The following is a 17,604-nucleotide window of genomic DNA, read 5'->3' as shown; positions in this document are numbered from 1 at the left end:
AAAAAGCTGCTCGTCTCACCCAACTTTTTCTTCAAACTTTTTTTTCCCCTTCTTCCCCAAGGGTCGGTCGCAATGCGCAACACGCTCATTTTCGCTGGTAACTCATGCCCAGCTCTCACAGGCCAAATATGTGAGAACTTGGGCATGACTCCTGCCAAAGCGGAGCTGACCCAATTCTCCAATGTGAGCTTCCTGTAGCTCTTCGTTGCTGTTTTTCGATTCTTGACTGTCGGCCTCGGCAGATACTAACTGGCTCCCAAGGGCGAGACAAGTGTCCGGATCCTAACAAGCGTCCGAGAGAAGGATGTCTTCGTTGTCCAGTCTGGGAGTCCCAGAATCAACGACTCCATCATGGAGTTGCTCATCATGATATCTGCTTGCAAGGGTGGCTCTGCCAACAAGGTCACAGGTTCGCTCAACGGCACCGGCTGTGCTGTGGAACATTGCTGACATTTGTTTCGCAGCTGTGCTCCCGTACTTTCCCTACAGCCGGCAGTCGAAGAAGAAGTCTCCTAGAGGGGCCATTACCGCAAGGATGCTGGCCAACTTACTCGGTGTTGCTGGAGTTAAGCACGTCATCACCGTGGACCTCCACGCTTCGCAAATGCAAGGCTTCTTCAGGTGTCCGGTTGACAACCTCCATGCTGAGCCCATTATTGCCAAATGGATCAAGCGAAATGTGCCAAATTGGCGAGAGGCTGTGGTGGTGTCCAAAAACCCAGGTGGTACAAAGCGCGTTACGTCACTCGCTGATGCTCTCAAGCTGAACTTTGGGCTGGTCACCACCGATAGAAGACGCGGGACAAACATGACGGGCAGCATGATCATGAGCCATCTTGATGGATTCGATCGACGGTTTGACGACTCGACGCAGAGCGACAGTCGGCCAGACAAGCCCGCCCCAACCCACGACAGAGCGAGGACCCCGGTTAGGAGTGCTAGAGTCGTAACCGACTCGCAAGGTTCGCCTATTCGGTCTAGCGATTTGTCGACAAGTGCGACGAATCTTGCTGATCCTGTTCCAGAAGCCCAAGCCGCATCGCGGAGAAAGAGCGCTGTGCAGCTCGACTCTGACTATGATGATCGTCGTGCCCAAGAAGTCATTCATGGCCGACTGATTCAAGGCCACATCGTCGAAGATGACTTCCCATCTCCAGGACGGTCTACGGCCGGGAACAGCGTGCAGGGCGATGATCCGATGACCATGTCTCATGCTTCGTCCTTCTTCGCGCCCGATCGCCAGTCGCTTGCTGGCGGCGCCAACGGTGAAAGCAGCTCTGATGAGGAAGACAACGCTTTCGAGGATCCTACGGCAGAGCACATGATCACACTTGTGGGAGACGTGAAAAACCGCACTGTCTTCATAGTCGATGACATGATTGACAAGCCAGGATCGTGGATTGCTGCGGCCGAAACTGTGGTGAAGAAAGGCCGGGCCAAAAAGGTGTACTGCATTGCTACCCATGGTGTCTTTGGCGGAGACTGTTTGGAGCAGCTGCAAGCATGCGAGTGCATCGACACCATTGTTGTTACAAACAGCTTTCCCATCAACGAGGAACGAGTTAGAAACTCGAGTAAGCTGGTCATCTTGGATCTCTCGTTTCTCCTGGCTGAAGCCATCCGTCGAAACCATTATGGCGAGTCCATTTCCCCCCTGTTTCAGCATATAGGAGATTGAAATACGGAGGTGTGATGATTGCAACGTGTAAGTTGAAGGCGAATTGCCGCCTCTTTTCAAGACTGTTGATGGTCTGGCTGGATGGATCTTTCCAGTTGTTTCATTTTTTAGCGTGGCGTCTTTGGAATGAGGAAAGGACAGAGAAACAAAAAAAAGGCTTGATGATTTATATGAACAAGGTCAGTCAATTGATGAATAACGATGAGTCTCGTGGAAGATTGCCCCTCTCCCGACGTGTGAGTGCCTGGCCCATTATCTCGTGTTGCAATAAACACACCCAGCGGTGCTGTCCTTGTGGCAGCAAGAGTCCGATTCATCTCAGAATGGATTCTTAACGGAACGTTGGAAGATCAAATTTTCGTTCTTAGAAGGCCCCTGATTCTTTCCAGCTTCTGTTGGACGTGGGTTAGGGGCAAGAGAAATTTTCGAACATGCAAGGCAAAGACTTAGAAAGTTGCCATCTACAATTTATAAATCCAATTTATGCATCAGATGTTTAAGATGTTTTATCTTTATCTACTTAAGTGCGTATTTTGCCTATGTTGGTGTGACTATATTTTCATACACTGTCCCTGTTTCATCTATGTTGGTCGACGGTGCATGATGAGAGCAGATGCCTTTTCACCTGTCAGTAACTACGAGGCATGAAGCAATGATAGAGAAAGAAGCACAAACCTGGTGGTTGGGGTAGAGCAGAGACTCAGCAACGACGACATTCTCCCGTCTGGTAGCGGCGAAGACAACGACTTCAGCGATATCATCAGGTGTGAGGGGATCGCAGCCACTGGCGATGGTGTTAGTGCCCGTATAATAAAGCGATGATACAATCCACGCGGCAAAGAAGAACGGGTAAAATCTTACGCATAGACGGCATCGGCCTTGGCCTTGTCACCGTAGAAACGAACGACGGAGAATTCCTAATGGTAGCCGATAAGCAAAGTACACGTTGGATTTGGTGCATCGAGTCGTCTTACCGTTTCAACCTGGCCAGGGTCAATCTCGATGACCCTAATGCGAGTGGCGATGAGCTCCTTTCTCAAGCTTTCAGTGAAGCTTCGGACAGCGGCTTTGCTAGCACAGTAGATTGAGCCTCCGGGGTATGGCTCCCGGCCTGTAAACATACAAGAGGTTAATACTGCGTCAAAGCCAAAAGAGGAGGGGTATCGTGGCGGGGTAAAAAGTGATCAGATACGAAATTCATGGGCAGTTGATGAGAGGACCAGGGGCAAATGGACGTACCGGCAATTGATCCAATGTTGATGATGTCTCCCTGGCCACCGTTTGGTCGCTTCTGGAAAATTGGCAGGATGGCCTGTGTCATGTTGATGAGACCTGTGACGTTGGTGGTGAAGACAATGTTCATGTCCTCCTCATCAATTTCAGGCGCCTTGGCCACACCCTTGACAAGGCCGCTGAATGAGCATTAGTAAAGTTGTTTATAGTAGAGGAAAGAAAGCAACCGCTATCAGCGAATTGTATACAGGGATGAGGAAAACTTACGCGTTGTTCACCAAGACGTGGATATCCCTCCACTCCTCTGGCAAGCCACTCACAAAACCCCGGATCTCATCCGCCTTGCTCACATCAAGCTTCACCGGCAGCACCTTAACTCCATCGTTGGTCTCCTTTCGAATCTGGGCAGCGAGCTCCTCCAGCGAATCAGTACGGCGAGCCGTCACAATGAGTCGCAGGTTGCCATTGGGGTTAGTCCGCGCAAACTCGAGGGCCGTTGATCGTCCGATGCCAGACGACGCTCCGGTAATGAGGACAGTCTTGCCCTCCAGGCGCTTAGCTGCCGCAGATGAAGCCATATTGCGTGTGAAGATGGTGAAACTGTTTCGTGTGGTGGCCGGTTGGAAGACGAGTGGTGGAGAAGCAAGAGTCCGTCTCTGGCTATATCTATATGAGAACCGGTTGTAGCCGCGTTGTAAGAAAGACGGACGAGTCACAGCAGCACGGAAAAGATTGGTGGTGGCTCTGATTTGTACGGAAGGCATCAAGATAAAGGTATGCTTCTCCGATGACTTTTGCACGCTAGCCAATTGCTCGAGGAGAAGAGAGAGAAGATGGAATGTCGTAGAAGGAAAAGTGGGTTTTGCTGTTGACTCCGAATTGGAGATGACAAGATGCTAATCTGCTATCTAAAGGGTAGGTACATATCACCAAGTCACCACGTGTACATGCCATGTATCTATTTCGAGGGCACTTATATTAGCAGCTACAAATGATTCCAAGCACAACACCAAGCGGGAATTAGTACCATTCATCATGCTATACACAAATGACGACAAGTCCCAGGGCGTCTTCAAATTTGCCAATTCCCCCACATTGGTTCCGGGCGTGGGAAAATGACCCCGCGTTGCTATACGTGGGGCAGAAACACATGCAGAATGTCGCATCATATCGAGCAGACGGCAACACTTTTTGCCGGCCACAAGGATGATCTCACGCTTGGCATCAATTTCTATGCGGATTTTTATCCTCGTTTATCCGTTCATGAGTGTTTCCGAGATGCCTAGAGCATGCCCATCACGAACAAAGACGGCCGAAATGGAAGAAGAAATCGGGGAACAATGATACATACATGATAACCCGGGCAATTCATCTGTGTCAATGCCTTGCTTTGGCAAAAAGGAACCGTATGCAAGAAACGAAAGCCATCTCCATCCTCTTCTTCTCCAAGAATGCCAATCAAAAAATGCTCTCCTCTCTGGAGTTCAGATTCTCCATAAACATGGACAGAAACTCGTATTGCGGGCATGAGCGTTACATCAAACAGATGATATAGCTGATTCACTTTCTCAATTCTTCTGCATGAGGAATATCCTACAACGGAATCAAAAGTTCCACTACTCTCCGCTGCCCATCATCTGGCAATGCCGCTTCGCCTTCGTGCTGCTGCTCGACGTCCTTTGGGCGTATATGGCAGCTCATGAAGGCTGTCGATAGCACCGCCAAACAAGCCGCTACCGCCGCCGTCGTGATGCTCTTATGAAACGCAGATACATATGCTTTTTGGACAGCTTCTAAGCTAGGGCCCGTCAGGTTTTTCATGTCGCCCTCCATGAAATCCAGCTCTTCAGGGGGTATAATTTCCGGAAGTCGATTGATTACTTCAGTGTGTAAGAACAACGTAGAAACTGATACACCGAGGCTCCCCCCTAATATTCTCGCTTGCGCCATGATGCCATGAGCAGACGCTAACCAAACGAAAAGGTTAGTTTATTATGCTAACATGACGACACAAAAGGAATAAAGGAGATCAAAGGGATCTTACCCTTTTGCCGTGTCAGAACATCAACACTTATCACGTTGGTTGCTGCCGCCGTGAAAAGACCAAAACCAAACCCCACAAAGGCCAGAAATCCAAATGCTTTTGCGTCATCCTCTGAGCCTCTAATCGTTGTAAGGAGCACGAATCCAAGGCCCATCAGCCAGGAGCCGCAACGCAAGGTCCCTGAAAGGTGGTCTTTGACTGCGTTGACCTTTCCGCTCACCATGCTCCCGATAGCGACTGTTCCTAGCATGGGGAGCAGAGTCAGCCCAGCTAGTAGCGGGCTCTTACCGCTCACGATTTGCATCCTGATTGGAAACGAGAATATCAGGAGTAGATGTGGGTAGCCCAGAAGGAAAGTCGTCAAAGTGCTTCTTGTGTAGCGCCGATTCCGGAAGAGCTCGATAGGAAAGACGGGAACAATAGATTGAGCAAACCGCTTCTCAATGACAACCCCCCAGGCGAACACGGCCAGCCAGCAGACTAGACCAATGATCAACGGTGCGATGAATACTGGGCGACCCCAAGTTCCCGGTTCGGATTCACCGGCATTCTGAAATGCAAAGACAACGAAGACTGAAGCAGCGATGCCCAGTATGGTGCCAACAAAGTCAAACTGTTTCCACGACGTGGTCTTCGAAGGCAGCATCTGCTTTTTCCTGGGCCAGCTAATAAAGAAAATGAGCAGAGAAACAATACCAATGGGTCCGCTGTGTTCCATGTTAGCTGAGCTCTTCCATCGTACACGTCATCGGAGTTGCGCACTTGATCCAAAAAATCCAGCGCCAGCCTGTGTATTCAGCGAAAATACCTCCCAAAACAGGCCCAAGAATGCCTGCACTTGCAACCACAACTCCAATAATGCTACCGATATATTGACGAAGCTGTGGCGGACACTGCTGGGTCAATATAATCATCGATAAAGCATATAGACCTGCGAAGCGCGGTAAGCGTTTTGGTCTCCTTGTGTAAGAGGGAAGATTTTCGCATTCACAAACCAGAACCACCAATCCCCTGGAGTGCCCGGCATACTATCAGACGCTTGACGTGCTGAGAAAACCCACACGCAATGGAGAAGGACACAAAAAGTAGGTAAGAAGCTGCGAAAGCGTTGCGCCGCCCTATAATGTCTGAAAGAGTGCTGCATGATACTGTGAAGCCAGTATATCCTAGAGAATAGGCCAGCACGACCCAGTTGATCAGACTGTGATCTTTAAACTCAACCCCAATGGTGTATAAACTTGTCGCGAGGATGGATGAGTCGATTATCGACAGTAGTAGGCCAGGACAGACTCTATTGAAGTATATCAGCTGGGATTAACTCATACAACCAACCATTGAACTGATGATAACACTCACCCACAACAAAGCAACCAAAACTGCCAAGTAGGTATGGGAGAAAGGCTAGCTTCAGGATTTTGCGCGTCATCCACACTTGGTGTTTCCGTGGCCTGCTGAAGAGTTGTCATATCGAAAGGTTCTCCGGGCCCGTCGCAGCTGGAGCATCTCGAAGGAGATGACATTATCATGATATAGAGACGGGCCTGAAATTTCAGGAATCCCAGTAGGAACAGTTTTGAATGATGAGAAGCGCAAGTTCCGGATTTCGTTGATGCCTTGCGGGATGGCTTCTGAATATCACACAATGTGCCAGCTTGGTAACGTAAACACGGATCTTCAAGTCCAATATCCTTCAGTGTAGTTCCAGAAATATATTCAAAAGCATTCAACTCGTGGCGTGCTTTACAAGATTAACTATTAGAAAAGGTTCCAAAAGAAGGAAGGACTGTTAGGATATTGATGGCAATGAGTAGAAAAAGCGAGAGCGATTGGACAAACGGAAGGTTAAAAAGGCCACCAGGCGCAGCAGGTGGAAAGACAGTCTCATACCTTGATAAGTTAGTCAATGTCAGCAAACAGAATTACCCACCTAGGTACCTTTTTCAAGAGACTTTTGGCAAGTGACTTTCGCTGTCTGCGAACAGTTACATGTTTAGTAGTTTTTGAACATCAGTCAATCACACCCATCCATCACAGCCGCTGCTGATGAGGAACAGGGCGAGAGCGAGGTTTGTGCTGTAGCCACAGCTATGAAGAGTACTTGCTGGAGTATAGTTGGATCAACAAAGAATGCTTGATGCAAAGGTTCTACAATCTGCAGGGAGAGATGGCTGAGAGTCCGGATTTTGGTATACGGAGCCATAGATTGCTGTCGAAGCTGTAAGAAATGATGCCATGAGCTGTGATTATACGGTTTCACTCTGGTAAAAGCTATATATTTGTGTTGTATCTACTTCAGGTGGTGCCGGTGAATGTATTCTGTATAATGGTACTAAGGTAGACAGCATACCGAAATATATCACTAGCACCAAATGTAAAGAAACACGACAAGATTTTTCACCAAGACGTAGTAAATTCATCTATGCTATATATTCCAATAGAGTAAATAAATCCAAATATATCGCCTTTCGTAGTCGCGATACAAATAAAACTGGTATTGAGCAGCACTGCTTGGAAATATACTCATATATAATATTCCAAACATTGCTACCTAATCCGGACTAAGGGAGACTAGCGCTCCATATCTAGTCTGCAGTAGGCAGCAATTGGAGCTTGAATTTGGGCCCCTCGATAGCTACCTAGTACCTAGCTCCCCAGTATGAATGATATCCAACAATTGCATCAATCATTACCTGTTTGTGCCACCAGAAGCTCTGCTTGGCTGGGAATTTGCCAATAATATCACCACCTCAAGATCTGCGCCTTTCCAGTAGCACTCACTCACTCACAGCCTCACAAGAAACGCTGCGGCCCCTTCTGCAACTACCCCGCCAAAGCCCAACAGCCATCTCAACTTCAGCCATACCTACATACAGGCAGTTCAGGCAGCACTCTCACAGTATGACAGAGGCCTTGGAACAAACGCCTCTCATACCTCGTGGCCCTTCGGACAAGGAAAAGAAGTATGATCGCCAGCTCAGGTTGTGGGCTGCTTCGGGCCAGGCAGCGTTGGAATCGGCAAATCTCCTTCTAATCAACTCGGGAGCCGGCACAGCTGGCGTTGAAACGCTGAAGAACCTTGTCTTACCCGGTTTGTTGGTCCTCTCCCCAGCGATCGAGTCTGACTGCGGGTACTTACATTCCATTCCACCCAGGTATTGGTAAATTTACTATTGCCGACGACGCCGTTGTCCAGGATGTGGACTTGGGCGTCAACTTTTTCCTAGACGAATCATGTCTCGGCAAATCGAGAGCTCAGTGCTGCACAGAGCTGCTTCTCGAGCTTAACCCAGAGGTGGATGGAGTATGGAACTCTACCGTGACAGTCCGTTTGTCCTCTGCTCTATCAGCGTGTACAGGGCTAATTGACCCAGGATTCCGCCAGTCTTCAGCAGCTGCTGGACGCATCGGAGGCATTCACCATGATCATATATAGCCTTCCTTTGCAACCGGGAATGCTCGAAGCCATTGAGGCATACGGCCGTCAGCATCGGACGCCACTTGTAGCCATCCACTCAGTGGGTTTCTACTCCTACTTCCGGATCACACTACCCGGCACATTTCCCATCGTGGACACTCACCCCGACGAAACTGCAACGACAGATCTGAGACTCCTAGCCCCTTGGCCAGAGCTATCTGCATTTTCAAATGAAATGACTAAGGACATTGATAATCTGGACCACCACGAACATGGCCATCTTCCCATGGTCGTGATTTTGCTTCACTACCTTGATGTCTGGAAGCAGGAGCACGACGGTGCTTACCCAACTTCATACGAAGAAAAGACGGAATTTCGCCAACTCATATCCAATGCCACAAGGCGAGACAACCCAGAAGGAGGAGAAGAGAACTTTGATGAGGCTTTTGCAGCCGTGATGAAGCATGTTTCTCTGCCACCAGTCCCTTCCTCGCTTAAGCAGGTCTTTGATTACGAGCACAAGGATGAACAAGAGTCCAAGTCCAGTTTCTGGATTATTGCCGAGGCCTTGAAGCAATTTTATACCGAACATCAATGCCTGCCCGTGACTGGTAGCCTGCCTGATATGAAAGCGCAATCTAGTGTCTACATAAAGCTGCAGAACGTCTACAAGGACAAAGCTAGACAAGATGTAAACGACGTCTTGGCCAGAGTCCACAAATTATCGGGAGGTGAAAATATCCGCTTGGCGGAAGTAGAGCTTTTTTGTAAAAACGCTCGCTTCATTAAGCTTATCAATACCACGGGAGATGCACCGCCAAGCATGACGGAGATCATCGGTAAGTGACGAATGGAAGGAAGTTTGTATGAATCAGTCACTGACATGACACCATTTCTCAAATAGAACTAGAGCTAGGAAGGGATGAGATCGCTGCCATTGCCGGACCGGAAGTGCCAACATCGCTGATCCCTATCTACCTTGCCTTGAGCGCGTCATCACATGCATCAGCAGCATCTGCTGATGAGATTATCACTGCAGTCTGTCAAAAAGCACCCGCTCTTGAGGGCAATGAGCGCTTGACTCAAGTGGCTCAGGAATTATCGCGAGCAGCTGGCGGGGAGCTCCACAACATCTCTGCCGTCATTGGGGGGATGGTGGCCCAAGAGGTGATTAAAATCATTACCAACCAATATGTTCCCATTGAGAATACCTGTATATTTGACGGGATTGAGAGTCGATGCCAAGTTTTGCGGTTATAATACTTGCGTTCACCTTGAGACAATACGTTTGAGGTGGATTTGATGGCATAGGTATCAATGTAGGCTAATCGAGATAAACCACATTTGGGGGCAAAGGAAACACTTCATAGGCATTAGCAGCTTTTGTTTTTGAACTATATAAGCATCTGCAAATAGGTACTGGTAGCCACACTACCCCGAGAGATTCCGTGGTGAAGTCATAAAGCTGGATATGCCTAAGAGAGTGGCTTACCTGTTGTATGGTGCGGCGATAGTTATACTTAGTTGCCTGATCCGTCATTGAAATTGACATTTTGGTAGGTGCTTACTTGAATGTTGACGCACAAGAGTTTTATTGGGTGGAAGGCAGAGAGCAAAAATGGTCTACAAACCATAGGTATTCATGATAGCACGGCAAGTGCCAACCCTACAGGATGCCTTATCATGGGGTGTTGCCTTGAAAGTAACTCGGTAATATGAGAGGAAAGTCCGTTCCAGGTGGAAGCACTGATCAGCTGCTACCAAGGTAGAGAGTCTTTTCACCCACCCACAGCATCCTTCATCTCCCCAAAACCTCAATCTCATCTGCAGATGCTTCAATTATTCTCTTCAGCTCATCCCAACACCTCAGAGTCTCCATTTTCTTTGCCGGCTCAGTTACAACAGCTCCTCTCAATTCTTTCCTTGATCCACATTGCAGCCATCGACATCATTTGTCAGAAAACTCTGGCCGCTTCAAATGGAGAACCCACTCGCTTGCAATAACCTCAAGTGCAGAAAGGAGCTTACTGATCGCGCGGCCGTGACGACCTGCAGGCGAGTCTTCTGATGAAACGCCTGTTATTATGGATTATGCATTGACCGTTTGTTTGCAATTCAGTCACATCTTCTGTTTTGAATGCGTTGAGCGGCTTGGCCTCGCAGGGCCAGAAAATCAGAGGCGTAACACTTGCCCCGTATGCAAAGCTCAATTGACCAAACCCGATGACATCGTTTACACCAATTTAAATCCCACCGAGGAATATAAAACTTGCATCCTTAGTGGATTAAGCCCAAATACGGTCATGGAGTGTGCAGGGCGTGCCATCAGCTTTTGGGCTTATCAAACGACCCAAAATCTGTACTATCAACAGCACCTGTACAGATCGCTCTCGGAAAAGTACTCAGAATTGTGGGCTCGATGTGATCAAATAGCCAGAGATGCAGAGGCTAGAATCAATGGGCTGCATGAGAAGCTAGAGAGTTAGTCATCTCAATCATTCCCCTTGTTATCTCACGAACTTATCAAGGCAGGTATGACGAAATCGCGAGATACACTGCAACGGAAGAATGTGGAATTTGCAGAGGCTCTCAGAGACAAAAATCGCAAGCTTTCCCAGACACAAGAGCTTTATAATAAAGTCAAGAGGAAAGCTGAGCTGGGTCAAATTGAGCGAGCAGCGTTCGATGCTGTGGACAGCTCCGTCCGATTGGCACCCCAGCCGGCAATGAATAGCCAGGAACCACACGTTTTTCTTCCTTCCCATCTCCGCGATACAAATGAACGCAGTTACCCTCTCGGCCATGGACTCGGGCTCGATGCTACAGGTTTCACCACGAGCCGGTCTGGGTCGAGTCTGCAGCAGAACGAGCGCGAGGGTCCCTGGCTGAGAAAGCCCACTCCACCTCATGGTAAGGTAACCACTACTGATTGCTAATAGAAATACCTTTAACCCATCATGATTGTAGGCCTCGCACCAGTATTTCAGTCGTACCGCCGCACAGCAAGCGATCAGGGACGGGCCGATAATTTCCATCCCAACATCGCCAGCAACACAGGGCTACCCAGGGCGGATAGCATGAGACAGTCGAGTGTGAACTCTCCAGGAATTTCTCAACGAGGCAACCCTTGGGCTGGCGTTGGCCTCACTTCTGGGCTGAAGGTTGGCCAACCAAGTGGCCTAACTGGAGCAAACGGACCACTGGGGAGTATATAACAAAGATGATTGAGCTTGGTGGCGAGGTATTGGCCCAGAAACAGCATCTCTTTTGTGCAATATTCGTTTTGGCAATCTCTTTGTAATCTTATTGGAGTAAGTTGTAATTCAATCAGTGTGAAAGCAAAGCAAAAGCCAATGTCACAAGGTGGCCTTCTTTCAGCCGAAAACGAGTGTTAAGATCCGATGAATGAACAAAGACCATCTACAGTACTTATAAATACAAGTATTAACATGTTGTTGAACGAAAGTGCTCAGCATCACTCATCCTACAATACATTCTATAAGCATATGCAACTTCAGAGAGGAGACCATCATGCATCAGACCGATTACACGATAACCACCACCAAAATCACCCGATCCAAAATACGACCATTTATTAGAAAAATTGCTCGCCATTTCGGAATACCTATACGTACAGAAAAGTGGACGAGGGTTACGGAAAAAAGGGTACAGACTAGCAGAAGAGCCGTCTCGCAAGAAGAAGAAGAAGAAGAAGAAGAAGAATGGGCAACATATGATGATGGCAAGAAGCGTTCAACAGTGTACATCTCACCGGTGGGGAGGGCACCATCGGCCAAGCCAGTGCAGAGGTGTCCGACCTGTTGCGAGTTGGTACCAGCGCAGTGTCCAATCTGTTGCCAGTTGGTACCAGCGCAGAGATGTTCAATCTGTTGCCAGTTGGTACCAGCGCAGAGATGTTCAATCTGTTGCCAGTTGGTACCAGCGCAGGGGTGTTCAATCTGTTTCCAGGTGGTTCCATGGTGGAAATGGCCCATCTTGTGCCATGAGAGCAGCCCAAGCTGGAGCCTGAGAGCTTGGGGTGACTGGGAGGATGACTGGAAGAACGACTATGGGGTCTATATCAAAGATAACTGAGCTTGATGGCAAGATACTAGCCTCGGGAATGATATCTCCTTTATTCATCAGTACTCATCTTGACGATCTTGTTCGAGCGTGTTGTAATTTGAACAGCCGTGAAATCAAAGCAAAAGCCAGTGTATGAGAAAATGGGCGTTCGTTCAGCTCAAGGGAGATTAAGATCTGATGAGTGAATAATGACCATCTACAGGATTTATACACGCATACGCCTGCACAGGTCGCTGCATGAAAATGTTCTTCCCGCAAGAGATTCTATACCCATTACCTAGCAACTTGCCGAAAGCAGACAGCCATGAAGCGGGCCAACTACACAGAGAACTTTATCAAAAACTCCCACTACAAACTACAACCATGGATGGGAAAACTAGCTCACCGTTTGGGAATACCCGTACATGAGGAACAGTGGATAACGATTAGGGGGAAAAAGACAGTGACCAACGGGGGAAGAATGGTCATCACAATAGAACAAGAACGGACAACACGGGACGGTGACCAGGTGTCGACAGTGCACACCTCATCGGTGAAAGAATACATACACAAGCCACGAAGTTTTCTGACAAGGGTAGGCTGAATTTTCTCGTCATGGGTCCTACAAGTCTTTTACTTACTCTATCACGATCTTAGAAGCCCCAAAAAATTTCCAAAACCATCGTACATGGCCAAGTTCCCATATAACATGGGCATAGGCAATGATCAGAAACACCCGTGGCGCGCGATGGTAGCCATCAGCCTTTTCCCCGTTGGAGCCAGTGCAGATACGTTTGACCGGTTTCCGGTTGGCCCCAGAGCAGATATGTCCGCCGGCAGTCTTATACTATGGGAGCAATCCAAGCCGGAGTCTGGGACGACTGGGAAGAGGAGAGTTGAGATTGGATGGGCGTACCGGGATATGTGAAAGTACGGGTGGGGAGTGGAGAATGGATGGATGGAGGAGGAAATGCTCACGATACAGTACGTGGGATGCCGAGGCCAATACAGCAATGGATGGTTACGAGGGTTGTGCAGCTGTAGCTGTAGCTGTTGCTGGTGTTATCGTGTTATGGTGTTATCATGCTTGTCATGCTATTGGTATCACCTGTGCTAGATTGAGCTACTGTAGACGACTTCGTATTCTATCTTTAGCACCGACGAAACGAGGATAGCGGCCGTTGATAGCGTCGACTTTGCAGATAGGCTGTGATGAAAGTACCGGCAACTAAGAATCACTAGTTTTTTGTATGGGTGCTCGTGTAGAGTTGACTTGAGTGAGATGCTTTCAACCCATGGCGTAATGGTACCGCACTGTGGCGTGGGCTCCCTAGGCGTGAGACATTCAGCGCCTCTCAGTGGCCCGACGGCTGCCAAGTCCACGTAATTGGACGTGCCCGTGCTGGACTTTGACATTTTCTTCGTCTTCCATGTCAATTTTCCGTTTTCCCTTCCACATGTCCGTCGCACCACGATTGTAGCTTTGTCTCTCGTTCAGTCGCCTAGCCTCGATTCCTAATCCCTAATTCTGTGGCACAATCTGCTTCAATTCGCTCGCTAGCCATTGTTTCGATACCCCCTGTACAAAGTAACCTGCCAATCCTACACTACATACATTTCTTATCGCTTAATGATTGCGCCCCCTCGAGAAGCCTCCATTCCCCGATAACCACCAGCCGAGAGACAAAGACTCTGGCCAGCATTCTTTGTCTCGACATTTGCGACCTTGATTCTCATTCTTCCCCCGCACTGACGGATCGGCAGCCGCGCAGGTCGATCCATCTGCTACGCTTTGTTGCCCCGGCACGGCGGCTGTCAGCCCAATAGAAAAGAATAATAACAATCTTGATTCGAATTGATAGGCGCCGCGCGAGACTTGACTTGACTCGACACTCGCAGTCCGCATGCTCTCATGGGTAAGACGCGACACCCGCCCACTCAGAAGCAGGAAGAGGAAGCAGGAAGAGGAAGCAAGAAGAAAGAGACAAAGAAAGAAACAAGAAACTGGTTCCCGCTAATGTGGTATGGTTGCGCAGGTCAATACGGTGTAATTCTCGATGCTGGCTCTTCGGGCACCCGCGTGTACATCTACAAATGGAAAGATCCCAGCAAGGCCCTCAAGCACGCTTCTGCCTCCGATGCCCACGTACTACCAAAGCTGAAGCTCCACAAGAGCAAGAAAATCCATCCGGGAGTCTCTACTTTCGCTGAGAACGTCTCTGCTGTCGGGCCCGATCACTTGAAAGCGCTAATCGACACCGCACTCGACGAGATACCAGCATCCCAGGTCGCCCAGACTCCCGTCTTCCTCCTGGCAACCGCTGGCGTTCGATTCCTGCCCAAACACCAGCAAACTGCGTTGCTACAAGGCATCTGCACATATCTACAGGCCAACACGCAGTTTCTACTCCCCGATTGTGCGAGCCATATTCAGGTCATCTCGGGCGAGACCGAGGGCTTGTACGGTTGGATCGCTGCCAACTACCTCCTTGGCGGCTTCGATAACCCCGATGAACATGCGCATGGAAAAGGCCACCATACCTATGGCTTCTTAGACATGGGCGGTGCGTCGGCACAGATTGCCTTTGCGCCAAACGCAACCGAGACGGCAAAGCACGCGAACGACCTTAAGTTGGTTCGACTGCGACGGCTAGATGGCTCTCCAATGGAGTACAAGGTGTTTACGGCTACGTGGCTCGGTTTTGGGGCCAACAAGGCACGGGAACGATTCGTCGACAGCTTACAAGAGCAATACGGCAAAGCGAAAGGCGACATTCCGGATCCCTGCCTGCCGAAAGGCTTGCGAACCTCTATCAAGGGTGATCCTCTTGGCAGCAAGCAATCATCCGATGTTGCGCTGGTTGGAACTGGCATGTTTGAAGAATGTCTGCGTAAAACCTACCCCTTGTTGGGTAAAGATGTCCCATGCGAGGACGACCCATGTTTGCTCAACGGCCAGCATGTGCCCGCCATTGATTTTGATGTTAACCACTTCATCGGCGTCTCTGAGTACTGGCACACAACACATGGCGTCTTTGGTCAAGAGAGCAAAGTCTACGACTTGATCGCATACGAGCAGGAGGTTAATGCATTCTGCAGCCAGGACTGGTCAGTAATTGAGAATGGGCTTGACAAGAGAAAGAAGACGATGGAAGAGAAGGCAGAGAATGCCAGGGAAGCCTGTTTCAAAGCATCATGGTTGATCAACGTGCTATACGAGGGCATTGGCATCCCGCGGATCAGCCTTGGTGACATTCCCGGCACAAAAGTCAACAAAACTAAAGGGGCTGTGGAAAAGGCGAAAGATAAGGGGTTTTTAGATCCCTTCCAGCCCATTGACACGATTGGGGGCGTTGAGGTCAGCTGGACCCTGGGCAAAATGGTTCTCTACGCCGCCGGACAGATCCCCCCAAAAGACTCAGCACTTCCCGTTGGATTTGGAAGCAATACAGGATCAGAGATGCCCTCCGACTTTGAACTTGCCGGGTCCAAGCCCTTGTTTCCAGGCTCTCATGACCATGACGACGACGATGACGACGACGATGACGACGACGATGTTCTTACAAGTCGGTCTTCGCCTGTCTCTAGTTTGTTAGTGCTAATGTTGGTTCTTCTTTTTATTGGCTATCTCCTAAAGAAAACAGAATGGGGGCCAAGAGTGATGGGCAAGTTCCGCCGTTTCCGGAAGGCCAGGAGCTCGTCCTTTGTGAGGAAGCTTTTTGGCAGAAACCCAACCAGTTATGAACGGATACTAGAGGAAGGCGATGCTGCTGAGTTTGAACTTGGAGGCACAGAATCCGACGAAACCGACGGCTCGGACGGTGGGGAAACATCAAGATCTGCTAGAAGTCATCGCCTGTCGGCATCAAAATTGAGCCTTGAGAGATTCGACGGCATGCGGCCTCCGTCGGTAATGGACAGGCATGGGCTCGTTGTGCGGACGGAAAGCTGTGAACGGCTTGCACCGACTCTTCAAATGCTGAACGCTGGCCGTCGCAGCAGAGCCGGAAGTCCGACGCGGTTGAAGAATTCTATAGTGATGCCGCAGGACAGCTAGCGACGACGCGGCGGAAGCAGTTCCCCCGAGAAGAATGTCATGATTGTATGATAGACATGTCGAAGCTTTTATGGAATCTCACGGTTGTCGGCTTCACTTGTACACGCTCATTTTTTGCTTGTATTTTTCGTCAGTTGCCCCATTAGCGGCCCTTTGTTTTTTGGAAATGGGTAAATAGGGAGTTCTGGTGAAGCAGCGATATCTCCAAGCCGGGCTTGGGAGGGGAGATTCTCTCATTCACCAGGTAGTAGAATCAGTTTTTAGAAGTAGCTCTACGCGAGCCTAGTGTATACACTATATCTGAACCACAGCCTTATTACACGATTACGCCAGTGTTCTTGTTTTTAGTCGTGCCACGATATTAAGATGTTGCCTATCCGTACATGTGTTGCTGATAGATGGATGGATGGGTAGAGGGATGAAATAGCAGATGAGATTCGCTCTACGCTACAAAACCAGACAGGAAGAGTACAGCCGAAGCAGTTAATGATGTACAAGGTGTAGGATTTCAGTCGGCCTGCTTCTCGAGGAAGCTGGGATCAGAACGAACTCGGGATTCGAATTTGCGCCACCAGTCTTCAAAGGCCCGCAGAGGAACGACCTCGACACCGCCGGGACCCGCAGTCCCGCTGAAGCTGGCGAGGAAGTTGAAGGCGTTTTGGATGATGCGCTGGGCGAGGACGGCGGTGGATGTTGTGGAACCAGAAGAGGCTGATGCTGGTGTGTTCGCTTTGTTGGCGGCAAGCTCTTGTAGGCGCTGGCCAACGGCGTCAGCGGGCTCGACCGAGATGCCAATCATGAAGCCGCCGCCATCAGCCTCAGCACCTCCGCCAACCTTGAACATGGCGCTCTCCTTGCCGGGGCCAATTGCGCCTAGGAAGCGGAAGTTTGGCGTCGGGCTGGCGGCGGCCTCACGCGCCGTGGTGAGGTATATGGCGGCGGCTGTGTTGTCGGGCAGGGCGACGCTGGGGAGGAGGAAGACGACGATGTGGGAGAAGGGCTTTGTCGTGGGCAGGGCGTAGAGGAATGAGGCGGGGGAGGGGTTCGAGGTCGGGTCGGTGATGAGAGGCTGGCCGGCGGGGACGATGCCGAAGAGAGGGCCTGACATTGTC

The 17,604-nt window shown here is 49.6% G+C and overlaps 8 protein-coding genes across 8 annotated transcripts; 4 read left to right on the top strand and 4 right to left on the bottom strand.

Annotated features, from left to right (window-relative positions):
- Positions 1 to 72: 72 nt before the first annotated feature.
- On the top strand, positions 73 to 1,891 carry TRIVIDRAFT_82712 (uncharacterized protein; the record flags this gene model as incomplete). Its single annotated transcript, XM_014094553.1, has 4 exons — positions 73 to 183; positions 262 to 409; positions 465 to 881; positions 1,026 to 1,891. 4 exons carry the CDS (start codon positions 73 to 75, stop codon positions 1,676 to 1,678), a joined length of 1,329 nt encoding a protein of 442 aa, XP_013950028.1.
- A 272-nt stretch (positions 1,892 to 2,163) lies between these two features.
- TRIVIDRAFT_92374 (uncharacterized protein) lies at positions 2,164 to 3,703 on the bottom strand (the record flags this gene model as incomplete). Its single annotated transcript, XM_014094552.1, has 6 exons — positions 2,164 to 2,295; positions 2,354 to 2,462; positions 2,540 to 2,595; positions 2,653 to 2,789; positions 2,918 to 3,090; positions 3,179 to 3,703. The coding sequence occupies 6 exons, from the start codon at positions 3,487 to 3,489 to the stop codon at positions 2,260 to 2,262; spliced, it is 822 nt and encodes a 273-aa protein (XP_013950027.1).
- Positions 3,704 to 4,627: 924 nt separating this feature from the next.
- Positions 4,628 to 6,346, bottom strand: TRIVIDRAFT_116619 (uncharacterized protein; the record flags this gene model as incomplete). The annotated part of the gene is made up of 5 exons (XM_014094551.1): positions 4,628 to 4,878; positions 4,956 to 5,326; positions 5,700 to 5,886; positions 5,951 to 6,246; positions 6,312 to 6,346. Coding segments are annotated over 5 exons (1,140 nt in total), but the record flags the coding sequence as incomplete, so codon positions are not given.
- A 1,507-nt stretch (positions 6,347 to 7,853) lies between these two features.
- Positions 7,854 to 9,630, top strand: TRIVIDRAFT_40269 (uncharacterized protein; the record flags this gene model as incomplete). Its single annotated transcript, XM_014094550.1, has 4 exons — positions 7,854 to 8,043; positions 8,108 to 8,271; positions 8,327 to 9,209; positions 9,275 to 9,630. 4 exons carry the CDS (start codon positions 7,854 to 7,856, stop codon positions 9,628 to 9,630), a joined length of 1,593 nt encoding a protein of 530 aa, XP_013950025.1.
- An 812-nt stretch (positions 9,631 to 10,442) lies between these two features.
- Positions 10,443 to 11,075, top strand: TRIVIDRAFT_135786 (uncharacterized protein; the record flags this gene model as incomplete). The annotated part of the gene is made up of 2 exons (XM_014094549.1): positions 10,443 to 10,851; positions 10,903 to 11,075. Coding segments are annotated over 2 exons (582 nt in total), but the record flags the coding sequence as incomplete, so codon positions are not given.
- A 622-nt stretch (positions 11,076 to 11,697) lies between these two features.
- TRIVIDRAFT_206487 (uncharacterized protein) lies at positions 11,698 to 12,365 on the bottom strand (the record flags this gene model as incomplete). Its single annotated transcript, XM_014094548.1, has 2 exons — positions 11,698 to 11,790; positions 12,006 to 12,365. The coding sequence occupies 2 exons, from the start codon at positions 12,363 to 12,365 to the stop codon at positions 11,698 to 11,700; spliced, it is 453 nt and encodes a 150-aa protein (XP_013950023.1).
- A 1,982-nt stretch (positions 12,366 to 14,347) lies between these two features.
- Positions 14,348 to 16,492, top strand: TRIVIDRAFT_195752 (uncharacterized protein; the record flags this gene model as incomplete). The annotated part of the gene is made up of 2 exons (XM_014094547.1): positions 14,348 to 14,351; positions 14,472 to 16,492. The coding sequence occupies 2 exons, from the start codon at positions 14,348 to 14,350 to the stop codon at positions 16,490 to 16,492; spliced, it is 2,025 nt and encodes a 674-aa protein (XP_013950022.1).
- A 508-nt stretch (positions 16,493 to 17,000) lies between these two features.
- Positions 17,001 to 17,600, bottom strand: TRIVIDRAFT_65354 (uncharacterized protein; the record flags this gene model as incomplete). Its single annotated transcript, XM_014094546.1, has 1 exon — positions 17,001 to 17,600. One exon carries the CDS (start codon positions 17,598 to 17,600, stop codon positions 17,001 to 17,003), a length of 600 nt encoding a protein of 199 aa, XP_013950021.1.
- Between the last annotated feature and the right edge of the window lie 4 nt (positions 17,601 to 17,604).

This window comes from Trichoderma virens (assembly GCF_000170995.1).
Source record: "Trichoderma virens Gv29-8 chromosome Unknown TRIVIscaffold_91, whole genome shotgun sequence".
NCBI lineage: Eukaryota > Fungi > Ascomycota > Sordariomycetes > Hypocreales > Hypocreaceae > Trichoderma > Trichoderma virens.
The sequence above is the reverse complement of the archived record's forward strand: the minus strand, read 5'-3'. Positions and strand labels throughout refer to the sequence as shown.